Raw genomic sequence first — 27,045 nt, 5'->3', positions numbered from 1 at the left:
ACCTGTCATTAAAACTCTTAACTGAGCCCCACCCCCTCACCTGTCATTTAAACCCTAACCAAGCCCCGCCCCCTCACCTGTCATTAAAACTCTTACTCAGCCGTGCCCCCTCACTTGTCATTCAAACTCTAACCAAGCCCCGCCCCCTCACCTATCATTTAAACTCATAGCAAGCCCCGCCCCCTCACCTATCATTTAAACTCATAGCAAGCCCCGCCCCCTCACCTATCATTTAAACTCATAGCAAGCCCCGCCCCTTCACCTATCATTTAAACTCTTACCAAGCCCCGCCCCCTCACCTGTCATTAAAACTCTTAACTGAGCCCCACCCCCTCACCTGTCATTTAAACCCTAACCAAGCCCCGCCCCCTCACCCATCATTAAAACTCTTAACTGAGCCCTTGCCCTTTACTTGACCTTCAAACTCTGAGACGTACCCCCATACTGTCCTTAAACCCCATACCTGAGCCCCGCCCCTGCGGTCTTCTAGCAGCAGATGATAAACACTGGGTGTCAGCTTGTTATCGGTGACTCCCTGTCCCAGTCCTCGGTTATCATCCTGCTGCAGCCGTCGATCTAACACGAGCTCGAGCTCACCTGTGCACGGAAAGGGGGTCAAAGGTCACAAAGGTGAAAAGATGGAAAAAAAAAAAAAAAAAAAAAAAAAAAACAAACACTTTTAAAACCATTGGTTATCAGACTGGTCGGTGCATGTTGTTGTTGTCACTTGTCCTGAAGCTTTACCAGTAGAGAATCACTGGTTTAGAGGTTTTGGTGCCACTGATGGTGAAAGTCTCACCAGGTCTGAGTGAAGCCACGCCCTGACTCTGGGCCGACAGCAGCGTCACACGACTCGTCGAGTCCTGCAGGAACGCCGATGATGTCATGGGGTAAAAATTGGCCTGAAGGGGAAGCTTAGCGAGCGTGCGGCGCTGCTGCATCTGCACCGAGATCCACCAATGAAAACACGGAAAGCTTGATCTGAAAGGGTCTGATGACTAGTGCGACTACGCTTTCACAATAAAAGCAGAAGAAGAAATGCTTAAAAAAAACCTGGAAGCCGTTGAGGTCGGAGTAGAAACAGTTTCCATTGGCCACGTCACTAACAAATCTCATGACCAGCTCGCGGTTGTTTTCCGACCGAATGTCCACTAGGTTGGATACCTCCAGTGATTTCCCAGCATGCCCTGGGACAGAAATGTTTGGTTTGAATTCAATTGTGATTCAGAGTTACTGTTGCAACTACGAGGAAAACCATTAAAAGTGTCATAACTGAGTGGTAATACTGATGTTGTTACAGAAGGGTTACCATGGTAACAATATGATGCTCGTAGTTGTGTTTTACAAAATGTGATTACAAGGGTTATATGTTGTAAAATACAGTTCAATAACTTGTTTACAGTCACTTTTATTGTTAATGCCACTGTTACTAATAAATATTCCTGATTAGAGTTTTTATTTATTGATCGACGATTTAAAAAGAAGAACAACAACATCAGGTTTTACCTTCCATGTGGAAGAGTCGCACAGTGTGAGTAAAGTGACGAAAATAGGAAGTGATGTCAGAGAAGATTGGACCTCGGCTGACCCGCACAAGAGGAGCCTCTGAGGACGAGTAGGGCTGAGAGAGAGAGAGACAGAGAGAGAGAGAGAGAGAGAGAGAGAGAGAGAGAGAGAGAGAGAGAGAGAGAGAGAGAAAGAGAGAGAGAGAGAGAGAGAGCATTAATACAGTGGTTCACAATGTAGTGTCTCTAAAAAGTCCCAGCACATTATTTATTGTATAAGTCGTAACACCGAGAGGAGCGACTTATACAACATTGTGACTTTTATGTTAATATTTCAGAATTCTTACATGAATGTTTTTACTCTGTTTTGATTAATAAGACCTACAGCGTGTCAGAACTGCACTACATACTTCATCCTTATATCAGAACTTCAATACTGTAGTATTTATTACTACATGAACAGACTGAAAACACTGTACTTTGTTCACACACACACACACACACACACGCACACACGCACACACGCACACACGCACACACGCACACGCGCACACACACACACACACACACACACACACACACACACACACACACACACACACACCTGGGCACCCTCCTCCCCCGGCAGGAAGAGGTAAGCTCCACTTTTGTCCTGGTTGACTCTGGTTCTGGTGCCGTACCACAAAAACTCAACTCGAAGTTGACGGACCAGGCCGGACATCAGCCGCAGTTTCTGATTAGCAAAATAAAGGTATTAAAGTAAGTTAGAATTGTCAAATTGCAGCCCTGAGTGCAGGAATGAGTATAGATAGAATAGAAAATAATAGATGAATGAAATAAAATATTGACAAAATAAAAATTCAATAAAATTGTATTGAAGATGAATAGAATCATAGTATAAAATATATCTCAAACAAATCCATATAATTAACCAACCGAAAGTAAAAATTGTAGTTGTGTGTTCCTAAAATTCATATCACAAATTTATATTAGTGATATTCCTCAAGTAAATATGGCTTGAAGTAAGTATGTTTTAATGTTTACATACAGAAAGTACAAAAAAGTTGTAGTTGTATTTGTTTTCACAGCAACTGTTTTTAAAAGTCAGGCTTCAGTGATTCAGGATGAGATTTTACAACCACCAGGTTGTTAAACAGCACCCAGCAATACTGAGGATTAAGTGTGAGATATAACTCTACTACTCAACTATAACTATAATTTATTATTATCATATAATGATATAAATAACATCCATTCTGTTACAACTGTGTGTGTTTCATTAATATGATTCATTTATTAAAAGTGATTTGCTCAGTCTCCTGCTCTAGACTTTTATTTTGAAAGGTCTGACTTGTAGAAGGCCGGTTTCCGCTGAGCTCCAGATCTCCATGTGGCTGTTCCGAAGCGACACGGGGGCTTCGACCTCTGAAGCTTTCAGGTGGGACACTTGGAAGTTGTCGGCATGAACGGTTGGCGAGTCTCCTCGACGATGAACAGTGTAGCTCGTCCGAGGGGCGGAGCCAGCGGGTGCTTTGGTCACATGATACACCATGAGCGCCAGAGGAGGGATTTCAGCTACGAAAGAGAGCTGCAGCAAAAAAGTTACCTCGTTACAATGTTATATGGAATTAGATCTATTGTGCATGATTAAAAATATTTTGAATTCCTCAAAATTTTAGGATTCCTCAAATTTTAAACTTTTTAAATCAGATTGTTCAATTCACTTTTGGAGTAAACATGGATTCAAACCCCTCAAATCACAGACATTTGTGATCAGTTTTGTAGTAAACAGGTTCAGACATCAAATATTTTTTTTCCCACCAATTTTGTTGTAAACAGGACTTGTACGCTCGTATGGCGAGTTGGCCCCGATAGCGGGGGAGGTTGCCTGTCAGATCTGGAAGACCCAAATGTATTGTGAGGGGAACTGGGAACGCCTGGCAGAGTCTCCCGTCAGAAGGAGCTTCAACTCCCTCCTCCGGGAGAGCTTCAACCATGTCTCCGGGGAGGTAGGGGACATTGAGTCCGAGTGGGCCAAATTCGGTGCCTCTGTTGTTGAGGTGGTTGATCCAGTGCCTCTGTATTGGCAAACCGCCTTTTTAAGAAGGGGGATTGCAGGGTGTGTTCCAACTATAGATGGGTCACACTCCTCAGCCTATCTTGTAAGGTCTATTCGGGGGTACTGGAGTGGAGGGTCCTCCGGATAGTCGAACCTCAGATTCAGCGAGAGCAATGCGGCTTTCGTCCTCATTGCGGAGCTGTGACCAGCTCTACACCCTCAGCAGGGTCCTTGAGGGTGCATGGGAGTTTGCCCAACCAGTCCATGTGTGTTTTGTGTACTTGGAGAAGACATTCGACCGTGTCCCTCTGGGATTCCTGTTGGCGGTTTTCTGGGAGTATGAGGTATCTGACCCCCTGGTAAGGGCTGTCTGTTCCCTGTACTACCGGAGTCAGAGCTTGGTCTACCTTGGTGACAGTAAGTCAAACTCATTTCCAGTGAGGGTTGGATTCTGCCAGGGCTACCTTTTGTCACCGATTCTGTTGATAACTTTTATGGACAGAATTTCTAGGCACAGCCAGGGTATTGAGGGTGTCCAGTTTGGTTGCCTCAGGATTGGGTCACTGCTTTTTGCAGATGATGTGGTCCTGTTGGCTCCATTAGGCTGTGAACTTCAGCTCTCACTGGATCAGTTCGCAGCAGAGTTTGCAGCAGACAAGATGAAAATCAGCACCTACAAATCAGAGTCCATGCTTCTTAACCAGAAAAAGGTGGAGTGCCTTCTCCAGGTTGGAGATCTTGCCCCAAGTGGAGGAGTCCAAGTACCTCAGGGTGTAATTCACGAGTAAGGGAAGGATTGAGCAAGAGATCGTCGGGCAGATTGATGGAGCGTCTGCAATAATTAGGAGTCTGAACCGATCCGTCATGCTGAAGAGGGAGCTGAGCCAAAAGGCAAAGCTCTCGATTTACCAGTCAATCTTGGTTCCTAACCTCTCCTACAGTCATGAGCTTTGGGTCATGACCAAAAGAACAAGATCGTGGGTACAAGTAGCCGAAATTAGTTTCCTCATTGCATGGCTGGGCTCTACCTTAGAGATAAAGTGAGAAGCTCAGTCATCCTGCAGGGGCTCGGAGAAGTGCCACTGCTCCTCTGCACTGAGAAGAGGCAGATGAGGTGGCTTGGGCACATATTTGGGGTGCCCTCCCCGGACGCCTCTCTGGTGAGGTGTTCTGGAAGGAGACCCTGAGGAAGACCAAGGACACGCTGGAGAGAATATGTCTATCGGCTGGCCTGGAAACGCCTCAGGATCCTCCTGAAAGATCTGGACGAAGTGGCCGGGGAGAGGGAAGTCTGGGCTTCTCTGTTAAGGATGCTGCCTACGCAACCACACAACACATAAGCGGCAGAAGATGGATGGATGGATGATTCTCAACTGTTCCCAATTCCTGCTGTTCTCTCTAATGTACGTTATGTACAATGTTTTCACCTTGTTCTTTTTTTCACCTGAAAATTGGTCTTAGAAGCTCGATTTGGCTCCGCCCACACCGCAGACACCTGAACAGGCAGCGATCGACCGGTTTCTGAGTTGGTGACAAAAGCGTCCAAAGAGTCCACGACAATGTTAATGACAGATGTACGAAGCTGCTCCGTGGGGTTAAAGATCACCAGAAACCTGAAACAGGAAACTACTTTTAAATCTGAAACACTCAGAATGATGATCATTTTTCATCTGACAACTGATGATTTTACACTTCTACGGACAATAATCATTAAAGAAACATTTTGTTTACTTTTGAAAATAATTCAAAAATTGATGACAGGGAAAATGCCTGTTATAATCTCTGACACTGAAAAACATCACCCCATCATGTCTGTGCAGTGTCTGTTTCAGATTCCATCCAAATGCTGTTATTCCAGGTGAGTGTTAATGACACTTAATATCTAACTTCAGATATTTGCATTTATTCTGGAATATGTAATTCCCTTCCAATCTCTGAACGACTGTCACGTGTACATGGGTCCATCTATTTATTTATGTTCCCAATGATAGGTTTGATTCTTTGTTGTATTTTTATTGATGTCTTTTATCATTGGTGTTGGTAATAAAGGTGAGGGGAAACTGTATTTTGGTCTTTTTGTGGGTTTTAGCTTTGTTCATGTGCAGTTGCTGTGTCTTTAAACTGAGTATCAGTCAAATCACTTCACTTCCTGGATTACACAGCAACATTCTCTCTCAGAATCAGGAATCACCAATGCCTTGTCTGCATTACCCCAAATCCTATGAGTTCTCAGAGATGCTGCCGTTAATACAAAAGAGAAGTAAAGCCTCAATTCAAACCACATTTATCGCGCCCGTCAGTGCCACGCAGAGCATTTCAGTGTTTGTCATTCACCTTGTTTTTAAGAAGAGCTCCACTGGCTTCCTTTCTCTTGTGGGATGTTTGGTCTGAAGCTACTGCTGCTGATGTACCGTCCCATAGTTATCATAGAAAAGTAGATACAATACGCCCCTTTGAGCTGCATGCATACGGTGAGACTAAGCTAGTTGGGTCAAAGTGACAAAGGACCTACTTCAGTAACGTCGATTGGGACCAGCTTGCTCCCGGTGTGAAAGCAGCATTGCGCTGGTGTAAAACTAATATCTCTGGGTGACGTAAATGTGCTACTGCAAAGTAGCAGCGTTGCTGTGAGTAGATTAGCCCGCTTCATGATATTTTAGCAACAGTGTTGGACTAGGCTTTACACCGATCTGATCGGCTAGATCTTTCGCATTTTATGCAATTAATGTGATCGGCTGTAATGTCTTAATTTGCCGATCCGATCAATGACGTCATTGTCGTGATGAAACTTTCTGTAGATGTTCCCATTGCATTGTTTTATCATCTCATTTACACCAGAGAGTTCTTTGCTTTGACACAGCTTTATTTCACTCGCATTTGTGCACAAAACCTATGAGCGAACAGCGAAATTGACTCTCGGTTGGAGCGGAGCGGCTGAGCACTGGACTTCTTCCCCAGTCTACTGGCTCTAAAAGCGGGGGCAGCGTCTGCTGTTAGTGTGTGTGTTTGTATGTGTGCGTGCTTCTTTTGTTTATTCAGCCTGAGCATGTTAAAACAGAGAGTCCAGAGCAGAGCGATGCGCGTTTACTTTCACTTTCATACCAGAGACTTCTGTCCCTTTCACGTGATGGTGGACACAGAACTCCCTTGTTTCACAGCAGTCATTGAGTATGACATGAGACTCCGGTTTTTTTATTTCAGCAGCTGCAACGTTTATTTTGCCAATCACTCAAAAACGACAATATATATATATAAAATCAATCTGCTAAAGGTCGAGCACTCTCCTTCATATTTTTGTGTTCCCCAACTACTGGGTCATGTGACAGCAGCTGTGTCAGAGCTCAGAGAACATTTCCAGGACTGGACTTTAAAAAATATATGTATTTTATTTTATTTTTATGTACGTTACAGTCATTTTACTTATTACTTATTAAAAATATGTCACTTCCGCTATTGTGCTCACGTCTCCTTCACTTGACTGCATTTGATACTCATCTAAACTTAGAACAAATTAGAAGATTTATTTCAGAAAGTTAGCCAATAACTACCGCGGCTAAATTGCGGATTTTTCCCGATTTTATAAGCTTCATGCCGCCACAAAATTGAGCTCCGTCACATTAGACCAGTAGGAACAATGAAATTGCTAACATTAAATCTTGCTCGCACTGAATCATTCTGATCACTCATTTTGTCATGATGCACACTGTCTCATCATAGCAACGATGCGGAGAAATGTTGTCAGAGAGAGAGAGAGAGTGGGGATGAAGTAAAAGTCAGCCAGTTTGTAATAGAAGGATAAACAGCATCAAGTTGCCAAATCACCAGAATGGATTTGTTCAGAAGCGATCACGTCCGTATTCTGACTCAGAGTCCGACTCGCTGTGATGCTCCGCGGTAGTTCATGGTAAAAAGAGCGTACGAAGCGGTGTATCAGTCCGGTTCCAGTAAAAGTGACCTTAAAAAGCTGTAAAAGGACTGATATGTAGACGTGGGGCAGTGATGAGGAGACTTCATATAGTAAAGGATTCTTATCAGTTGAAACACGGACAATTTCCCTGCAACCTAACATGAGTACAGCTGCCCCCCTACCTGCCTGTTCTGATTGGCTGAGTTGTCTGAAGGACACCCTCACCAGCCACTAGGCTGCGGCATTTGTGTGGATTTTTCTTAGATTATTGTGATGCGGCCAATAAAACAGTGCGCTTTATAGCCAGGAAATTACGATATTTAGTCAGCAATTCTTGGTGCCGCCCTTCGAGCTATAAGCTCCCCCCCACCCCCTCCCCCTCACCTGGGTTTATCACTGAGAGTTATCGTCTTTTTCTGAGGTAAAGTGTCATGTGCCGAGATCTCCTCATCCTGAAAAGAAGCAATAACACATTTATGAACATTACCAATCCTGACCAGCAGTGGGCGAAATGATTGGGAAATGGTCTTATTTCAGAAAGTTAGCCAATAACTACCGCGGCTAAATTGCGAATTTAATATGGCAAAACAAAAAGTAATCGCAAATATTTAGAAACGTGCAAAAGTTAGGGGGGGGGTCAAAGGTCACCATTTGCAGGAAGTACTCCGATTGGTCATGGTGGTACTGGCTCTTGTCGAAAAGAAGCAACCAGTGTGCGGAGCTCTGCAGCACCTGTCGCAGGTTCATCAAGGAGTGAAACAACCTGCGAAAACAAACACTAGTCAATGCTTTGTAACCAAAAACAAACACACAGACGATCTGCACAGCAAAATCAACACGCTAACAACATGGGGCTAATGGGGAGGGTGACATTAAGAGGCTAAAGCTAAATGAGTGGGGTTGGCGGAAGCTAACGCTAAATGCACACGGCTCACACCAAACGAGGCAGTACCTGTTAACGCTGCCCAAAGTGGCGCCATCCTTCAACAGAGAGCATGGAGGAGAGACAATGAGAAAGAGCTAAATACTAAAGATGCCAAAGAAGTAGCTAGCTGCCAAAACAAAGCGGTCTTCATAAAAAAAAATATTATAAAGAAACTGATATGTTAAATACAATAAATCTAATCATAAGAAATAAATGAGAAAATACTGTATATGATTAAAAAAATTAAAGTAATATAATAAATACAATAAAATAGAAAAGAAATGCATTGATGAAATTAATATAGAAGATTAAAGTACAATTTAAATAATAATTAATAAAGTTAGAAGTAACTGATTAAGTAAAACAAAAATTCTACATTTTGAAATAAAAAAGGCACACAACAATACAATTTAAACAAATAAATAATACATTATAAATTTTAGGCAGCATTTTTACATTTTCAGCTAAAATGCTCATGAAGCTAGTAAAAAAAATCAACAGAATATAATAAATAAATGTAATACTATGTATGAAATATGAGGCAATATTGTATATAATAAAAATTAAATTTAGAAAGTAATATAATAAACACAATAAAATAGAAAAAATTAATAAAGACATTAATATAGAAGAACACTAAATGATTAGTAAATAAAGTTGAAAGTAACTGACTAAGTTAAAAATACATTTGGAAATAAAAATAAGTACAGTACACAACATTACAATTTTCACAAATAAATATACATTTTCTGCAAAAATTCTAGTAAAGCTAATAAAAAAAAAAAAAAACGAAAAATAAAGAAATAAAAACATGTAATACTATGAAATATTTGAGAAAATACTGTATATAATAAAAAATACATTTTAAAAACACTTTAAATGATTAATAATAAAGTTAAAAGTAACTGATTAAGTTAAAAAATACATTTGGAAATAAAAATAACATATTTTATTTACTTAAAAAAACAAACATTTTTTGATACTTGACGTGAAAACTAACACGCTAAATATGATCAAATTACCCGGCAAGCTACCTAGCCAGGCTAAAGCAAATACATATTACATTATAAATGGTTAGTGCGCTAACAGGAAGTAGCCACCTGTTCCCATAGTCGATCACCACAGGATCACGGGCCGTCCCGGTAACGGCGTCGTGATGCTGAAAAAGTGCCAGGTTCCTCCTCGCCTCCGTCAACTTCTGAAAGTGTTCACGCGCTGGATAACCAGCGGCTGTAAGACCGTCGCCGTGGAAACGACGTATTTCAGCCATGGTGAGGCTAAAGAGGATTTCTGTGGCTCTGAGGAACAAAAACAAAAACATGAATGAATGGAAATGACCAAGAACAACAAATGTTAGAATGAAACACTTAATCACTGAGAAACTTAAAGAAATATACCACATGGAGAAAATCACTTTTTTACTGGATGAAAACCTGCTGAGACCATACTCGTGCAATATAATTATTTGAACCCACCCACATGTTACTCTACTGACACTAAACCAATTTTGTCAATTGCACATATCTGGTTCCTGTTATTTCCCTTTCCTTTTCTTTTTTCTTTGATTTATCCTCACCTGGTTGCCTTTATGAATAGCATTGCTTTGTTAAATGAACGTATTTGTGGCTGAAATATCTTCGGATCTGCTATTGTTCTGATTGTTACTATCTGTCAATCACATCACAATATGGATATAGCTGTTAGAATTTTAGAAAATGTAATAAGTAAGAAACGTGTGTTTGCAAATGTACCAGTTGTCTACTTGGAAATAAAAAATAAGTTCTTAAAAAAAACCGCTAAAAAACACTTGTTCACCTGAGCGACGCTTCCAGGACTCGGTCGAGTCGTTTATAAAATGGTCGAGAAGTGAAATAACCGCTCCAGTAGTGGTCGTCTCGGTCAGCGTAGGTGAAGAAATCCCCTCGTAGTGTTGGCAGAGACATTCCCGCGGAGCTCAGCCGTCGCTGCAGAGCCCCGAAGTAATCAGACAGAGTCCCAAAGCGGGCCTGGAACCAAGAGAAAGGAACAAGGTCAACGTGAACTACAACATTTGCATTTCCGAAGGAAATTGCAAGTGAGGATACAGGTCCTAGCCCACGTTGCACTGCTTTAGCATAGCATTAGCATTAACATTCGCTAGCTTTAGCCTAATGGAAGCATTAGCCTAGCAATAATTTTATCCTAGCATTAGCACTAACCTAGCATTAGTATTGACCTAGCATTAGTATTGACCTAGCATAAGCATTATCATAGAATTGGCTAGCTTTAGCATTAGCATGAACCTCGTGTTAGCATTAACATATCATTAGCCTAACATTAGCACTATCAGCCTAACCTAGCATAAGCATTCACCTATCATTAGTATTACCCTAGCAATAGCAATAACCTTGCAATAGCATTAGCCTAGCAATAGCATTAACCTAAACTTAATATTAGCCAAGTATTAGCTTTAACCTAGCAATAGCATTAACCTAACATTAGCTAAGCATTAACCTAGCAACAGCTTAACATTAGCAATAAAGTTGAAAAAAGGATGAAATGTGTTGAACGTGTTAGCTGAACATGTTAAAGGTTGAATGGTTTGTAAAAACTAAATCAGCTTAACGAGCTGTCCACTCTAAAAACGAGATCAAAGCTAAAAAGTCAATGCAGTTTCACAAAAAATGTAATTACTCAAAAAGTTTAAAAGTTACAAATTACTAAAGTAAAAGCACAAATATCGGGAACTTTCCAAAAGTTTTGATTGCTCAGTTGTCGAAATCGAACAAACAGTGAAGGAGGAGTTAACGACCAACGGAGGGAAAAAACGGATAATGAATACATAGAATCAGAATAGCAGTAACCATCAAACTAATAATTATCGAATATCTGACGTTCCATTCATTAGCCGTCCGCGAACCTGTCGTTATTTTCCCTCTTCGTTCTGCAATAAAAAATGGAGGCCCAGGCACTCACCTTGACGTGGAGCTCCGGGTGCTGCTCAAAGTAGTCGAAGAGTTTCTGGTAATTGGTGGACTGAACTTCCCACTCGCTCGACTCAGTATAACGAAAGTCGTCACCGAGCGGAACGAGGAGGACTGGAGAGCGAAAGAGGCGGGACTTCTGGCGGTACTGATCCAATAGGAGGAGAGCTCTGAGGACAGGAGGCGAGACGTGACACGATAAGACAGGACAAGATATAAGGTAAGACAAGATATGATGAGACATATATCTTGACACAAGACAAGCCATGATGAGAAAAAACAAACCAATACAAGACATGATTAGTTTAGACAAGACATCACATAAGACAAGACAGTTTGACAAGATAAGATTAAACAAGACAAAAAAAGACATGAGACAAGCCATGAGGAGAAAAAACAAACCAATACAATGCATGATCATTTTAGACAATACAAGACACCACATAAGACAAGACATGACAAGACAAGAGACAAGACACTTTGACAAAATGGGACATATAATACAAGATAAGATGAAACATGGTAAGACAAAATAACACATAAAACAAGGCATGAAGAAAAAAACCCAATACAAGACGTGATAAGTTTAGACAAGACAAAAGACAAGACAATTTGACAAGATGGGACAAGATAATACAAGATGAAACATGATAAGACAAAATAAGATGAGACCAGCCATGATGAGAAAAAACAAACAATACAAGACATGATACGTTTAGTCAAGACATCACACAAGACAAGACATGGCAAGACAATAGACAAGACAATTTGACAAGATAAAACACGATGATACAAGATAAGATGTAACATAAGGCAAAAAAAGACAGGAGACCAGACATGATGGGAAAAACAAACCAATACAATAAATGATAAGTTTAGACAAGACAAAACAAGACAAAAGACAAGATGGGACAAGACAAGATAAGACAAAATAAGACAAGACATGATGAGAAAAAACAAATTAATACAAAACATAAGTTTAGACATGACATCACAGAAGACAAGACGATTTGCGAAGACAGGAAAAGATAATACAAGATAAGATGAAACATGATAAGACAAAATAAGACAAAACAAGATGAGACAGGACAAAAAACATTGAGACAAGAGTAAAGACAAGATATGTAGGGCCCTATAAAATCCGTTTTAATTTTTTCCAAATTCCATTTTTTTTTAGAAATATTTATCTTTTTTTTTTTTTTAAATATTAGTTTTTAACTCCTGTGAGGAAACAAAATAAACAATAATAATAAAAAAAAAACTCTTAATTAAACAAAAATGTATGTCAAAAATAAAGTACACACAATTAAAAGGTAGATATAAGTTGTAGTGACATGGATTATTCTGACTTCTCCTTTTTAATTATTTATATGTCATATAAAAATATATGAGAACAGCATTAATATCACCTGATTTCCTCTCAGGGATCAATGGTTTACTGAATCTGAGCAGGTTTAATGATTAAATTCTGATCAACTTAGTTTAAATTACCTAATTTAAATGATCCTATCTTCTGTGTAATGTGGAATTTGACTTTGACTAGATGTTGCATTTTGTTACTTTTGTCCCCCATAGTCAGGACGAAATTAACACCATCAATACACTGAAGTTAAAAAAGAAAAGAAAAGAAAACATCTTTTTTAGGAAAAAAACAAAACAAAACAATGTTCTGGCTAATAAGCCATGCACTCTCTAAATAGAAAAAATATTACATTTTTCATTGCTTAGTAAAAAAAATAAAATAAATCAATCAATTAAGTATAAACTTTGTTTTCATTATTGTGTTTCATTAGTTATTCTTTTTTATTAATTCATTATTTTAACATGCATTTTACAGTAGCTCTGATGAGATGTTAGAATGTAACAATCTAATATCGTTGCTCCAATGGACTTTTATTTTGTAAACCGGAAGTTCCCACTGAAACGGTTGAACGAGGTAGCTTGCTGACTGTGAATGTGAACCTACGAGACAAGGACAAAAAGCTGGAATAAAAAGAACTAAAAGACAACACGGACTGAGTTATTCTTACTTAGCCAAACAAAACAGTTCTAACACTGAGCAAGTGAAGATGATTAAAGCTGATCACTTTTTCACGGAGCGCCATTGCGCTACACGACACACGGACAGAGCTTCACAGGCACAGCAAAGTTAATCTGTAGTTAGCAGTCAGTGATGAATTGCGTTGTTTTAGAGGGTGTTTGTGGTGATTTAAGATGAGTTTAATGCAGCCAGGACAGGAGGAGGGAGGGTGGTGCACCTAATAAGCGGTCCCCGGAAACATTTCCCCATAAAAAATGTTCTGTGCACCACGGTGACAGCGTTTCATGCCGATTTTGTCCATTTCAGCGTTTAAACGTTTTTATTGGTCGATTCCGTCCGCGATTCAGTTAACGCGGATTTTATAGGGCCCTAGATATGCCAGCCAAAAAAGACAAGACAATATAAGAAAAGATATGATTGTTTTGGCCCCGCCCCCTACTTGCCTCTCTTGGACATTCTGCTCCGTGATTGGCTGCGGTGGGATCTTCCACGGGCAGTAGACCCGCCTCCCTGCAAGGCGGTGAAAGTCGAACTGGCAGCAAATCGCTGGGTTCGGTCCACAAGTATGCGGCACATCGTAGCTGTAGAAAGGCATCATGTGGCAGGTGATGTCACTGCGGGGGGAGGAGTCTAAGGGAAGAAGCGGGCAGAGTCAGTATTAGAATATAAGGTCAAATTTGCTCATTGTTTCTCGCTCACCCCAGCTCTGTCGCCATAGAAACTCGAGCGTCTGTTGGCGAGCAAAGTGCTTCTTGACGGCGTAGTGAACCCTCTGAACGACCATGTTCCTAAGCCCCGCCCCTTTGAGCAGGTACGCCATGGAAGGGGAGTGTCCAAACGGGTCGATGGCCCAGCCGTTACTTGGTTTCACACCTGTACACACAGGCACACACAAGGAGAAAACACACCTTCAGAAAAGTGGACGGTCTGGGGATGTGCATTAACACGGGTCCCTTCCTCGCTATATTTAGGCTTTCTGTTCTACATTCAGATTTACTGTCCTTTACATCTCTGTTAGCAAGACGATGTATTTTATTCCTTTGGAAATCCCCATTAAAATTTCTGATGGCTTAGAGATGATATGTATTTTGCTATATTAGAAAAGATAATATTCTCAGTGAAAGGTGACACTGCACTTTGTTCATAAATGGAAACCTTACATGGACTACTTTAACTCTTTGAAAACATTTCCCCCCCTGAATGTCCTGCATGCTGCCAATACCCATCTTTATTTTTGTTTTATTGTTATCTTAATTTATCTTTAATATATATTATATTTTTTTCATTTTAAGGTTTATTTTATTTTTTTCCCTATTATTATTGATTTATTAGCATTATTTGTTCATGTTATTATTCCAAATGCCACTGCTGTCCACATTTACGTAATCCAATGTATTAAACGTCACAGTTCCTCCCATGTACTTGACACTTAATTTGGGTTATTTCTAATTTATTTATATATACACGTTTCTTATGTATGTGTGTATGTATATGCACATGTGTTTGTGTGTATGTTTGTGAGGCACTGTTCTACTGTTCTTGTTGTTTGACCCTTGTTTTAGGGTCTTGGGTTTCATTTTACTTTCAAAAAAAAAAGAAAGGATGGACAATATGTGTATTGTGTATTATATTTGTGCACCATTATATTCCCAAAGCAAAAAAAGAGTAAGAAAAAAACAAAACAAAAAGAAAAGTGGACGGCGATGGCGAGTGGAGATGTAAAGGTAGGTGAAGTTACCCAGGTGAGTCTGCATCCATTGGTGGCCTTCGATCAACTGATCCAGCAGGGCGAAGTAATGCGAGTTTGCCTCGTCTGGCATCACCCAGCCACCCGTCACCAGCTCCAGCTGCCCCGCCTTAACCAGGCTGACCAATCACAGGGCAGGAAAGATTGTGTTCAATAATAATAATAAAAAAAATTAAAAAAATGACCTAAGATAAACACCTAAGATTTGATGAAAAGTGTATTTGGTACTGTATATGTTGAATTGAAAAAAAAATTCAATCTATGAAATCTATTAATAATAATAATAATAATAATAATATTAGATTAGAGCAGGATTACCATTGCAACAACACATCATCAGTAGGCTAAAACTAACATGTCTCACGACAATATATCAATTAATATATTGTGTATTTAATCTATTATCTTTTATCTATTAATCGTACTGAAGTTTAAAAACAGAAAATATAAATCCTACATTATTGATTTTTGAAAACATTAATCTATCTCAGCTATTCAATCTATTGATTAATTTATTAATCTAATCAACAAGTTGTTAATTATTTTCACCTTTATTATTATAATTATTCCTTTATTTATTTGCCAAAGCCTTTTTTAACAATTCAAATGTGTTATATTCTTTTTACATATTTCTTTTATTTTAAATATTGGGAAAGATCTGAATTAAACTCAACCGATATATTGTATAAAACACTTTAAAACTGTAAAAAGTTTTTTAGCCATTGTTACCGTTTCACCATCGCTCTCTTCTGCTCGTCAATGCCGTTCCACCATTTGGAGAAATAACTGATTTCAGCCCAAATCATCTTCTTTCTGTGCAGAGAAAAAACACTGATTCAGAACCGGAATCGGAAAATTTGATGTTGGTCAAAAAACAATTATTGGGCATCCTTATTAAATATAGGGCTCCTGGTTTCTACAGACCAGTGAGTCTGTTAGATGTAGATAATAAAATCCTTGACAAAATGTTGGCATTACAACTGGAAAGGATCCTTTTAACACTGGTGTCTCAAGACCAAACAGGGTTTATAAAAGAGACAACTCCTCTTCAATATATGATGGTTATTAAACATTATCCATACAAAAGACACAGAATCTTCACATTCTGAGATTGTGCTTCACTGGACGCGGAGAAAGTCTTCAACAGGGTCGAATGGGACTTTATTTTTGACTCCATCTAAATTAGGATTTGGCCCTAAATTTGTTTCTTTGGTTAAATTATTATACGCCAGCCCCCAAGCTTCCGTTCAACCAAATAACATAAACTCTGGTTATTTCTCTAGAAGTCGCTCTATGAGGCAGGGAAGCCCATTGTCACCAATGCTCTTTGCACTAGTTATTGAACCCTTGGCCATCCTACTGCGGACAACAGATGAATAAGTTGGGATCAAACGGGGAGGAACTGAACGCAAAGTATCTTTATATGCAGATGACCTGTTGTTATATATTTCAAACCCATCTCTATCTGTTCCAGCAATAATAAAAAATATTGGAGGAATTGGTAAAGTATCTGGTTATAAATTAAATTTAGCAAAAAACATATTATTTCCAATAAACTCAAAGACCTTTCAGTTTATATATAGGACCTATGATTTTTGCGATTCCTGATAACAGATCTAAATGCAAAGTGCTAAAGTGCTAAGTTGTGGAATCCATTACCAACTGAACTCAAGACCATTTCAGTGTTAATTAATGTTTTATAATCTTTGTATTGTGGGTGGGTAAGTTACGAATTAGCACTAGCTATATGCTGTATTCACTAAGATCTGACATAAAGGGTAGTAAACCACGTGCGTCCCCAAATCCTTTGGTGACGCCGTTTCCTCATCTGCTGTGGGCAATTCACTAACATTGCGGTGCAAATTAGTGCGCGTGTAGACGTGGTTGAAATGACATTTGAAGAAATTAAATTGGAGGCAGGTGGACTTCTCTGTCTTCTGCACAAACATTTGATAATGTAGAAAACAAAAGAAACAAATAAAAGTGCTGTTTAATGAAATTTAAAACGTAATGTTATTTTTTTCTCCCCTAATTTAATGTGGCCGTCAGTTCCTGTAACTTTGCAGATTGGGACAGAAACCGTCCTATTGATCTGTTGATTGCATTGATCTGAGTTACTGCAGCAACAGATGAATGAGTCAGCAGCACGAGAAGATGATCTACTGAGAATCATCCAGCAGGTCTGAGCTCCTGAGTAGCACTTTGTCCAAACCTTGTTCCATCGCTGTGTAAATGAAGCTCCTTACCGTTAACACAACACGAGAGTTTGACATTAAAAACATGGAGGAACATAGACACAGCTCAGGTGCGTCCGGAGCGACAGCCATGGATCTCCGTGCACAGCGACTCTCTGCAGCGCAGCGTCACACCAGACTCCAGCTGTTTCTCTCCCTCACACACGCTTTACTCTGCATTTTCTTATTCAGTGGCTGTTAATATTGACTTGTTTTATTTCAGTTATTTTCTTATACTAATAAAGTTAACTGGAGCCTTTTTTTCATCTCTGCTGTGTTTTGTGTCAACATTCACTGAAGCTTTGATCTCTGTGTGTGAGTTTGCATCTGGCAGTGAGTCGTACTGATTTCCATCACAGAAACAGTCACCGCAAACAGTTCCAGGTTTGATGAAGTACATTGCGTCCACGGCATTCATTTATTTGCATTTCCCCCTCCCATTTTTTTGCCCCCCTTCTGTGATCCGCCTATATTAGGTATTTATCAGAGGGAAAGACGCTAAATAGACTGTGGGAGCATTGTGACGTGCAGAAGACTCGCTGTCCTGATTACCTGGGGTTTGTAGCCCTCATTAGCGCGTGGAGTGACGTTTGCACACATTTTAAAACCTTGAGTGAATCACATCACTTGCAAACTTATTTTGTAATTATGTTGAATTGCATTGTCCCTGTTAAATAAATAAATAAATAAATAAATAAATAAATGACAGAATTCACTTTGAAAAAGAGGAACAGCTGTGACACCGATTGCACATGTTTTGGAAAAATATCACGCATTTCAAGACAGCATGAAACGGAAAGGTTGGATATGTACCAAGTGTTTTGATGAGCAGAACAAGTATGAACAGTACAAAAATTTAACGGTACGGTGAAGCTATGTGAGATTTCATGCGCATGATTTTGTAGTGCAATATTTTGTAGCACAATATCCCGTAGCACCCGATATCGTAGCGCAAAATTTTGAAGTGAAAGAAGCACAAGATATAATGTAGACATAGATTTAGGAACACTGCCCAATACTAGATTTCATACTACCACAAGATTTCACAGTGAGAGAAGCACAAGATATAGTAGCGAAATATATGGTAGTCTAAGAACTTCAAACCTTCTCACGTCATTCGATTTGATGAGTCCATAGTTCTAAGTAAAACAGAGCAGTGGCGTTTAATGGTCCCATATTATGCTATTTTTACCCATCTCCAATTATTCTAAGAACCCCAACAACATAGTATTTCAGGTTTAATTTCCCAAACTCACCTGTTTTCTGGAGTTGTAGCCCTCTGAAAAGTCACTTTCTAGGCTGCTCCTAAAAACAGGCTGTCTTTGGGCCTTCATGCATATGCATGAGTGGGCATTACACAGACGCTGCTTAAGGTGTGTGTTTATCACAGCAGCACCAGCAGTAAATCATTCATCATTCATTTTTTCTCCTCATCACCTCTTCTGACCACAGAAATAGTCTATTTAAGACGATAGTCCATTGGTTTTTCCGACCGCTGTGTCGCATTGGGTCACAAACTCGTCAGATCATCCCATAATCCGGTATTGCGGCTGCTAAAAGTGAAACTGATTGTGAGCGCTCACACTACACTTCGGAATATCTATATACTGACTGTAAATATCATGCTGTCTTTGCAGTGTTCGTTTTACATGTGAGGTAGTTTGATAGGGAGGAGCTCACATTCTTATAAGGTAGGAGGAGCCAGGATTGTCGGAGGAGGAGTTTCCCCCTTATGACTCATAAGGCCAGAAAAATATAACTCCCTCGTTTGAAGCTGACTTTTTACAAAATGTGGAATAACAAGGGAGGAAGAAAACAGAACTTTTTTTTAACTTTGGTTCTTTGAATGAGGCTAAAGGAATGAATATCACTCTAGAAAAAAAATACCAAGTGATTTTTTTACAATGCTACCCCTTTATATTTAACCTCCACTCTGTGCAAACTGTTGCACTAAATGTTTGCTTTTCAGCACTGTTCACAGTCGCTTTGATAAAAAAACAGGAAGCACCTGTCGTCCAGACTCAACTGAGTCAGCATGTTGTCCAGGATGTGCCGAGTCTGGTCCTGGTAGTAGTCGTCGAACGTCTTCAGCCAGCCTGAAAGCACCACACTGCTGTTAACAGACACCGCTGAAAGCACCGACTGGGGCGGCGGCGGGCGCTGGGTTTACCGGGGTCGTTGTGCGAATGTGGAACCAGAAAGACCTCGAGCGGCTGCTGGTCCCACTCGTCGCCGCGGTAACTGATCTCAAAGCCTTGCTTCCAGGCGCCGCCGTCGGGGTTGTCGAAGGGCAGGAGGTCATACACGTCTAGCAGCTGGAACAAAGAAATCTTACTTTTTTCCCTCACAAAATTCACTGAATTAATATTAATACACTCTTGGTCAATAAAGTTGATTCTGATTCTGATTCTGAAAATGTGAAATTTAGGATCAACAGACACATCATCAGTAGAGTTAAACTGATTTTTAAACATATTTAAAACACATTTTATTTCTGTCTCAATCAACTGTTTTTATACTTAAATGACTCATTATAATTGTTTTAATCTTAATTCTTTTATTTATTGAATTAATGTAATATTTATTATTAAGTCATTTTAGATATATGTTGGAAGCCGATAAGGTAACATAAACAATCCACATAATAAAAAGAGATTAAAAAAGTAATTTAACACTAATGACGGAAAGAACAGAAAAATGTTAAATGTTGAAGAATTTTGAATGTTTCAAAAAAATTAAAACTTGAACAATAAATAATCAATTAAAAAATATTCACATTTAAAATTAATAAATCAATCAATAAAACATGAATACAAATTACGAGGTAAATACTTTTGTTGAAAAAATGTCAGAAGACTACTTTTAATTTGATTGATTTATGTTAATTATTTCTTATCTTAATTAATTCATTTAATTTAATTAATTCAATAATTAATTCATGTAATATTTATTAAGTAAGTTTGGATATATGTTGGAAGCAGTAGGGTAACAATGTACGTTACAAAAGAGATTAAAAAAGGTAATTCAACAATAATAAAGAAAAGAAAAATGTCAAATGTTGAAGAGTTATGTTTTTTTTTTTATCTAAAGCTTGAAAAAAATTAAAATAATCAATTAAAAAATATTGACATTTAAAATAAATAAATAAAACATGCATAAGCATTCGGAGTTAAAGACTTTTGTTGCTAAAATGTCAGAAAACCACTTTTAATTTACATGATTAAAATTACCTTCATTAACTAATTTAATTAATGTAATACTTATTATGTATTTTTGGATATATTTTGGAAGTAAACAATCCACATAACAAAAATAGATTACAAAAAAGATCATGTAGCAATAGTTTATATAATTAATATGACATTTAATAATTAAACAATAAATAAATAAAAAACTATAAAAAATATTATCAAAACATAAATAAATGTAGTCTTCAATTATTTTGTGAAACAAAAGTATTTAAATAGTGAAAACTGATGTCGTTCCAAAAAACTAAAATAGGATCATTACATAAAGCTTTATGAAATGGGTGGGATTTAGCAACATCTGTAAATAAATAATCGCGTATAAAAGAGGAAGGAAGTCATTTGTTCCATCATAAAAAAAAACATAATTCTCCTTTTAGCCAATCAACAAGCAGACCTGAACGCCATCAGTTCCATCCTTCAACTCCTCAGCCAATCGGCAGCCAGGGATAGGTTTGGCTGAGTTGTGGGCAGAGCCTGAGCTGATGTTGGCCCCGCCCACCCGCCCATCCGGTTTCTGTAGTAACAACGAATCCCGTAGCATAGCAACCAACCGGTTGTTGTCGCTAAGGAGACTCTCCAACCTTTCAATTTTCTGCTGGAGGCGGGACAAATCCTGAAAAGGAGAATGTAATCAGTTTGTGTTTATTTATGGTTTGGATCACTTTTTATTTACTTCAGTAAATATTAACTTAATTCAGACTGTAAAGCAGTGGTTCTCAAGGTGTGTGGCCCACCACCTGGTGGGAAATAGAGGTATGACAGATGGGGCACGACTAACTTTTCAATTTCATGCCAAATGCCGTTCTGAGATTATTAAACACTAAACAAAACGCCTACACACAACCAAAGTAATAATGAGAAGCATGAAAACGTAGCAGAAATTAAAAGAGCATTAAATTATTATAGTGTATTAGATGTGGATCGGGAACAAAATGTAATAAATAAATAAATGAAACATGAATACGCATTACGAGGTAAATATTTTTGTAAATTATTAGACTGCATTAGATATGAACCAGGAACAAAATGCAACGTGGAACTAATTTTAAAATGACTGAAAAGATTCATTTCCTAAAGCTTTTTGCCACAGATTGCAAACAATGTTCATTTATTTCCTGTAATTTCGACTAATTAATTATTAGTCATTAACTGACACTTTTAAATTTGGTTTTCATGAAGGTGAGTTTTCATTTATTCATGAAACTAGTACAGTGCCCGTCGGAAGTATGTATTCATATAGTGGGAGCTTATGTAGAGTTGTCAATAATGACCAAATGAGTATGTGTTTGAAGGTTGGATTTACAAAGAGGTGTACATACTCTGTACTCTGTAGTGTTAACATTTCTTAGTGCATGGGGTGATGATCATCCAAGGTTAGTAATTAATATACTTAAACAGATGTAACTTAGCGAGCAGACTGAGAATGACTTCATCTATAAATCATAGGTGTGGCTCACGCTTCCAGAGGAAACATGGTGTGTGTGCGCGTGTGACTCGCTACTCCTCCGTGGGCTCACACACACACTTCAGCCACACGCATGCACGCACTCAGTGACTCACATCAGGTTGAAATGCGTGTCTTACGTCCAATGTGTGAGACTTGAGAGCTTTGCTAGTATATCAGTCTGAGAGCGGCTGCTCAGACGCCCCTCCCCCCTCTCCGGTCTAACCCTCCGTCCGGTGTAACCAGCGTTGATTCCCCAGTGATTTCAAAATTAAATGAAAATAAAATGTTTTGAAACGTAATCACCAAATAAGGAACAATCAAAAAGTATGTTTTACCACAGTAGCTCAAAACTTGTGAAAAAGCCTTAAACTACCTTCTTCTCTCTCACTAGGGCCCTCTAAAATCCGCGTTAATCTAATCGCGGACGGAATCACGGAATCAACCATTGAATACGCTTAAACGCGGAAATGGACAGAATCAACTTGAAATGCTGTCACCGTGAGGTAAGGAATGTTTTTTATGGGGAAATGTTCCGGGGAGCGCCGCTTTTTGTCACAGATCACAAACAATATTTCTTTATTTTCAACTACTTAATTTCCAAGTTAACAACCATATCTCAATAAGGGTCTTATTTGAGGCGTTCCCCCTCCCCATGGAAGAACAAAACACAACCGTATTATTCTCAAAGTATGATTTATAAGAAGTAAGAAAATGATTATTGTGGTCCCTGGAATTGGTGGCAGCTCATTCTAATGATATACGCTGTGGAGGATATTTGAGATTTATGGAAAACACGTAATTGTCAAATAAATTTACTTCAAAACATTTGTTTATGTCATATTTGGAACCAAAATGTCGACAATAATGAGACAACTTCAACAAAACAACTTGCGTCTCTTCTACATCTCTTTTGGCCGTCAGATAACAAACATTGACAAAATAACAGTCAAAAATATTTTGACTTAGGGAGTCATTTTTGCGCAACATTGTCCATAACATCATCAATATACACGGCAGATTATTATGTAAGGTCTTAAAATAATCCCAGTTAATTCCCCAAACTCATAAAACAATACTTTTGGCAAAAATAAACAATTATTGTGTGAATATAGTCCCCTAACTAACATTACCCCCTAATTTTCTGACAAAATCAAAAATTAAACAAAATTTGGAATGAACTAGGATGATTTAAAGACCTTAAATAACACTCTACAGTGTATATTGATGATGTTATGGACAATCATGTAGAAAATTGATTGAGAAGCAAAATATTATTTACTGTTAATTTGTGACTTTTTGTCATCTGACGGACCATACAATAATTTATTGATATCAACATTTTGATATCAAATGTGACTTAAAAAATTGTTATTTACATGTTTTTGATAAATCGCGAATATCATCACCTGGGTGTATCACTAAAACGCCCACAAAAACACCCCTGCCACCCAGTCTGGAGACCACAACAACCATTTTCTCACTTCTTATATTTCATACTTTTAATAAACACAGCTGTGTTTTGTTCTACCATGGGGAGGGGTATCTGATTTTTTTCTGGTGCTGGCCACACGCCTATTAGTGTAATTTGAAAATGTGATATTTGTCAGGATTATTTGGGGGCGATGGGCGCAGGTGGGGCTTGAAAGTTCACCTGAGAAACACAAAAAAAAGTCTGAGAACCACCGCTACAGTATAAAGGAACTCCATAGCAGTCGCATACGTTTTGGTTAGCTTAGCACGTAGCATCGTTGGCTGAGCAGGGTCCAAGGGTCAACACGTGACTCACCTGATCTGCCTGTTGGTCGTGTGTGTCCAAGGGGTGTCGATGCTCCACCTTCTGCATCACCTCCAGCATGCGATACAGTGACATCAAAGCCACGCAGAAGATCCCACCAATCAGCAGCGAGAACACCCGACCCCTCTTCATTGCTGCAAAACAACAGAGCATCTGTAACTACCGACACAGCAGCAGGTGCATTGTGGGAAAGGTGGATTGTTTGGATCATTGAATTATTTCCATTGATATGAATTACCATTATATCAGTGGTTCTTAAAGGGTACCTGTAGTTAAAATGAATATAACAAAACATGTGTTTAATGTATTACCAATAAACAACATATGTGCATTTTTTTTTTTAATTTAAAAAAAAAAAAAAAAAAAAAACACACATTAAAAGGACTTTTTAGAATGATTTTATACCTTTGGGCATAAACTAGGGAGAGTGGCCATTTTGGACAGGAATATGAGGCACTTTTGATTCCGGTTAGCGGTTGCTAGGCAACAGTATTCCGTTGGTCTACGCAGGGGTCACCAACCTTTCTGAAACTGTGGGCTACTTCAAAGGTACTGACTAGCAGTTTGATTTGCGCTTCTTAAATACCTATTTGTCATGGTCTCACTTTAATTAAAGGTTAAGATAATAAGGAGTAAATTAAAAAGGCATAAGTTTCCTTTTTTTTCTTAATTCATGCAATTGTTTCATTTTCATTACATTTCATAGAAAACATTTATGTTCCTATTATTTACTAGCCACTAACTAGCAACTTTTTAAACTAATCATGAAACTGTGATCACCATATCGATTGTCTATAGCGATTGTCTTTTGCTATCCACACAATCTTGTTATTGTTTTCAGCCAAAAAAAACTGCACATTACAGTAAAACACATGGATATATAAGTGGTTATTGTGATTGTGAGTCAGACAAGTGCTGCTCCACAGTGTGTGTTTATCACTGCAGCAGCGGAGTCAGTCAGCTGTTTCAGATGTTTCAAACACTCACCAGAGCTGCTACGATGCTTTCTTGTCATCCGCACATATTCTGACCACAGAACTAGTCCATTTAAGACCATCGTCCATTGTTTTGTCCAACCGTTGCGTCGCATTGGGTCACAAACACGTCAGATCATGTCAAAGACGATACAAGGCGAAATAACGGCTACTAAAAGCGGAACTGATTGTGAGCGATCACACTGTGCTTCGTATTATCTATATACTGAACGTATATATATTATCTGTGGAAAAAGGAACTAGTGGTTAAGGGAGCAGGAATGTAATGGTAGGCTCACTGGTCCATCACTGAAAGATGTTGATCAGTCCCTTATATTAACCCTAACCCCTCCCTGGGTGCTACACCATGTTAGCCCACTGCTCCTCAGGGAGGGGTTAAATGCACATTTTGTGTATGTAGCTTTACATATATGACAATAAAGTATAACATATATTCTATATTAACAGTTATAGTGTTTGTTTTACCTGTGAGGTAGTTTGAGAGGGAGGAGCTCACATTATTCTGTTAACTTTTTGTGTGTTTTTAGAGTAAATGTGTGTGTTTCTGTTGTTTTATGGTGAGTTTTTGATAACTTTTTGTGTGTTTTTGGAGTAGATGTGTGTTTCTGTTGTTATATGGTGAGTTTTTGATAACTTTTTGTGTTTTTTAAAGTAAATGTGTGCGTTTCTGTTGTTTTACAGTGAGTTTTTGTTAACTTTTTGTGTGTTTTTGGAGTAAATGTGTGTGTTTCTGTTGTTATATGGTGAGTTTTTGATAACTTTTTGTGTGTTTTTAAAGTAAATGTGTGCGTTTCTGTTGTTTTACAGTGAGTTTTTGTTAACTTTTTGTGTGTTTTTGGAGTAAATGTGTGTGTTTCTGTTATATGGTGAGTTCTTGTTAACTTTTTGTGTAGATCTGTGTTTCCTGTCATTTTTGTATCTGCTTTTTATTCGTTTTTAGGAGCCATTTTAGGGACCACACAATATTAAATCGAGGGCCACATTTGGCCCACAGGCCACCAGTTGTCCATGATTTATGGCATACCCAAACAAGAAGCTAATACATTACAAAGAGGGAAATATTTGTGTTTAGTCCAGTTACGTGCAAGTGTGTTTAGCAGCTACAATAACTAAAGAAAAAAATAAGCACTTTGTTGTTTTTTTAAAAAAAGTGACGTCACACTTCCAGAAGTTTCGTCACCAAGTTATAAATCAACATAAAGGAACTTCAACCCGGAGCCTCTCAGGTTTCACAACTAAACAAACACACAAGTCAGACACAAACTTCCATTACATGTTTAACCTGAGACACGTTACAAACAAGTGGAAATATTTCTAAAATTATTTCGTGTAAATACACGCAACAAACCCCGCTGTCACATTAAATAACACTGGAGGAAAAATCCACAGTTTGACACCACATAAAAAATGAAGTCCATACCTTCTGTTCACTTCCGTGTTGGTCAAACAGCTCCTTTTAGCGCCAAAGATGACGTACGTTGTCACGTAAAAATAAAAATGTTTTTTTTAAGGTTATCTTAAATATTGTATTATAGACATTTGGACTTCATAGGCTTTAAAGTCTGACTTTCTGTTTCACCGCATATCGACAATCACCAATGTTTTCCTTCCGCACCTTCTGATGACTCAGCAAACACGCTGTTCTACTTCCTGTAACACAAAGCCTTTTTATTTCCTCTCACTTTTAAACAGAACATTAGTAATATTGAAAAAATGAAATACTTGTTTTTAAATATGAAAAGTGGTGTAAAAAAAAAAAAAAAAAAAACCGAGCTGTCTTAATAAATAACCATGTTCATGTTTATATATAAAACATACCCTTTTAAATGATTCTACTATACTTTAAATGCTACCTGCACTAGTCCTGTTTACATAATTTGTGTTTTATTTATTTCCAATAAACAAAAGTTGTGCAAATTCATAAAAAATCTTTAAATTTTTTTTTCAAAATAAATGTATTCCTTCCACAACAACAGATGGAGCAGCCATTTCAACTTCTTTCTTTAATTTTCCTCTTTATTCAAATATTTGTAGCTTTTACTTACATTTTTACTTGCGGGCATGAGATTAACAAGTGAAAATGTGAAATATATAGAGTTCACGAATAAAAATATAAGCTTAAAAAAAGAAAAAAGATATTTTCTAAAGGGTTCAAAAGTTATGGGTCGGGACACCAAAG

At 38.3% G+C, this 27,045-nt stretch overlaps 1 protein-coding gene across 2 annotated transcripts in view; it reads right to left on the bottom strand.

Moving 5' to 3' along the window:
- The window catches only part of man2a1 (mannosidase, alpha, class 2A, member 1), a 29,209-nt gene extending 2,721 nt beyond the window's left edge, over positions 1-26,488 (bottom strand). For both annotated transcript variants that reach the window (XR_003675218.1, XM_028462539.1), the window contains exons 1-21: positions 26,287-26,488; positions 23,863-24,005; positions 21,024-21,242; positions 19,552-19,696; positions 19,390-19,477; positions 15,877-15,960; positions 15,139-15,266; positions 14,100-14,273; positions 13,844-14,030; positions 11,352-11,529; positions 10,212-10,402; positions 9,497-9,694; positions 8,120-8,234; positions 7,856-7,923; positions 5,009-5,177; positions 2,857-3,093; positions 2,110-2,238; positions 1,507-1,621; positions 1,054-1,187; positions 800-941; positions 464-597 (exon numbers count right to left, since the gene is read on the bottom strand). Coding sequence is in view for 1 of the 2 variants with exons in the window: in XM_028462539.1 (XP_028318340.1) it covers positions 464-597; positions 800-941; positions 1,054-1,187; positions 1,507-1,621; positions 2,110-2,238; positions 2,857-3,093; positions 5,009-5,177; positions 7,856-7,923; positions 8,120-8,234; positions 9,497-9,694; positions 10,212-10,402; positions 11,352-11,529; positions 13,844-14,030; positions 14,100-14,273; positions 15,139-15,266; positions 15,877-15,960; positions 19,390-19,477; positions 19,552-19,696; positions 21,024-21,242; positions 23,863-24,003 (2,976 nt within the window). In the remaining variant the exon portion in view is untranslated. The remainder of the gene's footprint in view (positions 1-463; positions 598-799; positions 942-1,053; positions 1,188-1,506; positions 1,622-2,109; positions 2,239-2,856; positions 3,094-5,008; positions 5,178-7,855; positions 7,924-8,119; positions 8,235-9,496; positions 9,695-10,211; positions 10,403-11,351; positions 11,530-13,843; positions 14,031-14,099; positions 14,274-15,138; positions 15,267-15,876; positions 15,961-19,389; positions 19,478-19,551; positions 19,697-21,023; positions 21,243-23,862; positions 24,006-26,286) is intronic.
- Positions 26,489-27,045: the final 557 nt, after the last annotated feature.

The sequence above is a fragment of the Gouania willdenowi genome, chromosome 12 (genome assembly GCF_900634775.1).
Source record: "Gouania willdenowi chromosome 12, fGouWil2.1, whole genome shotgun sequence".
NCBI lineage: Eukaryota > Metazoa > Chordata > Actinopteri > Blenniiformes > Gobiesocidae > Gouania > Gouania willdenowi.
The sequence above is the reverse complement of the archived record's forward strand: the minus strand, read 5'-3'. Positions and strand labels throughout refer to the sequence as shown.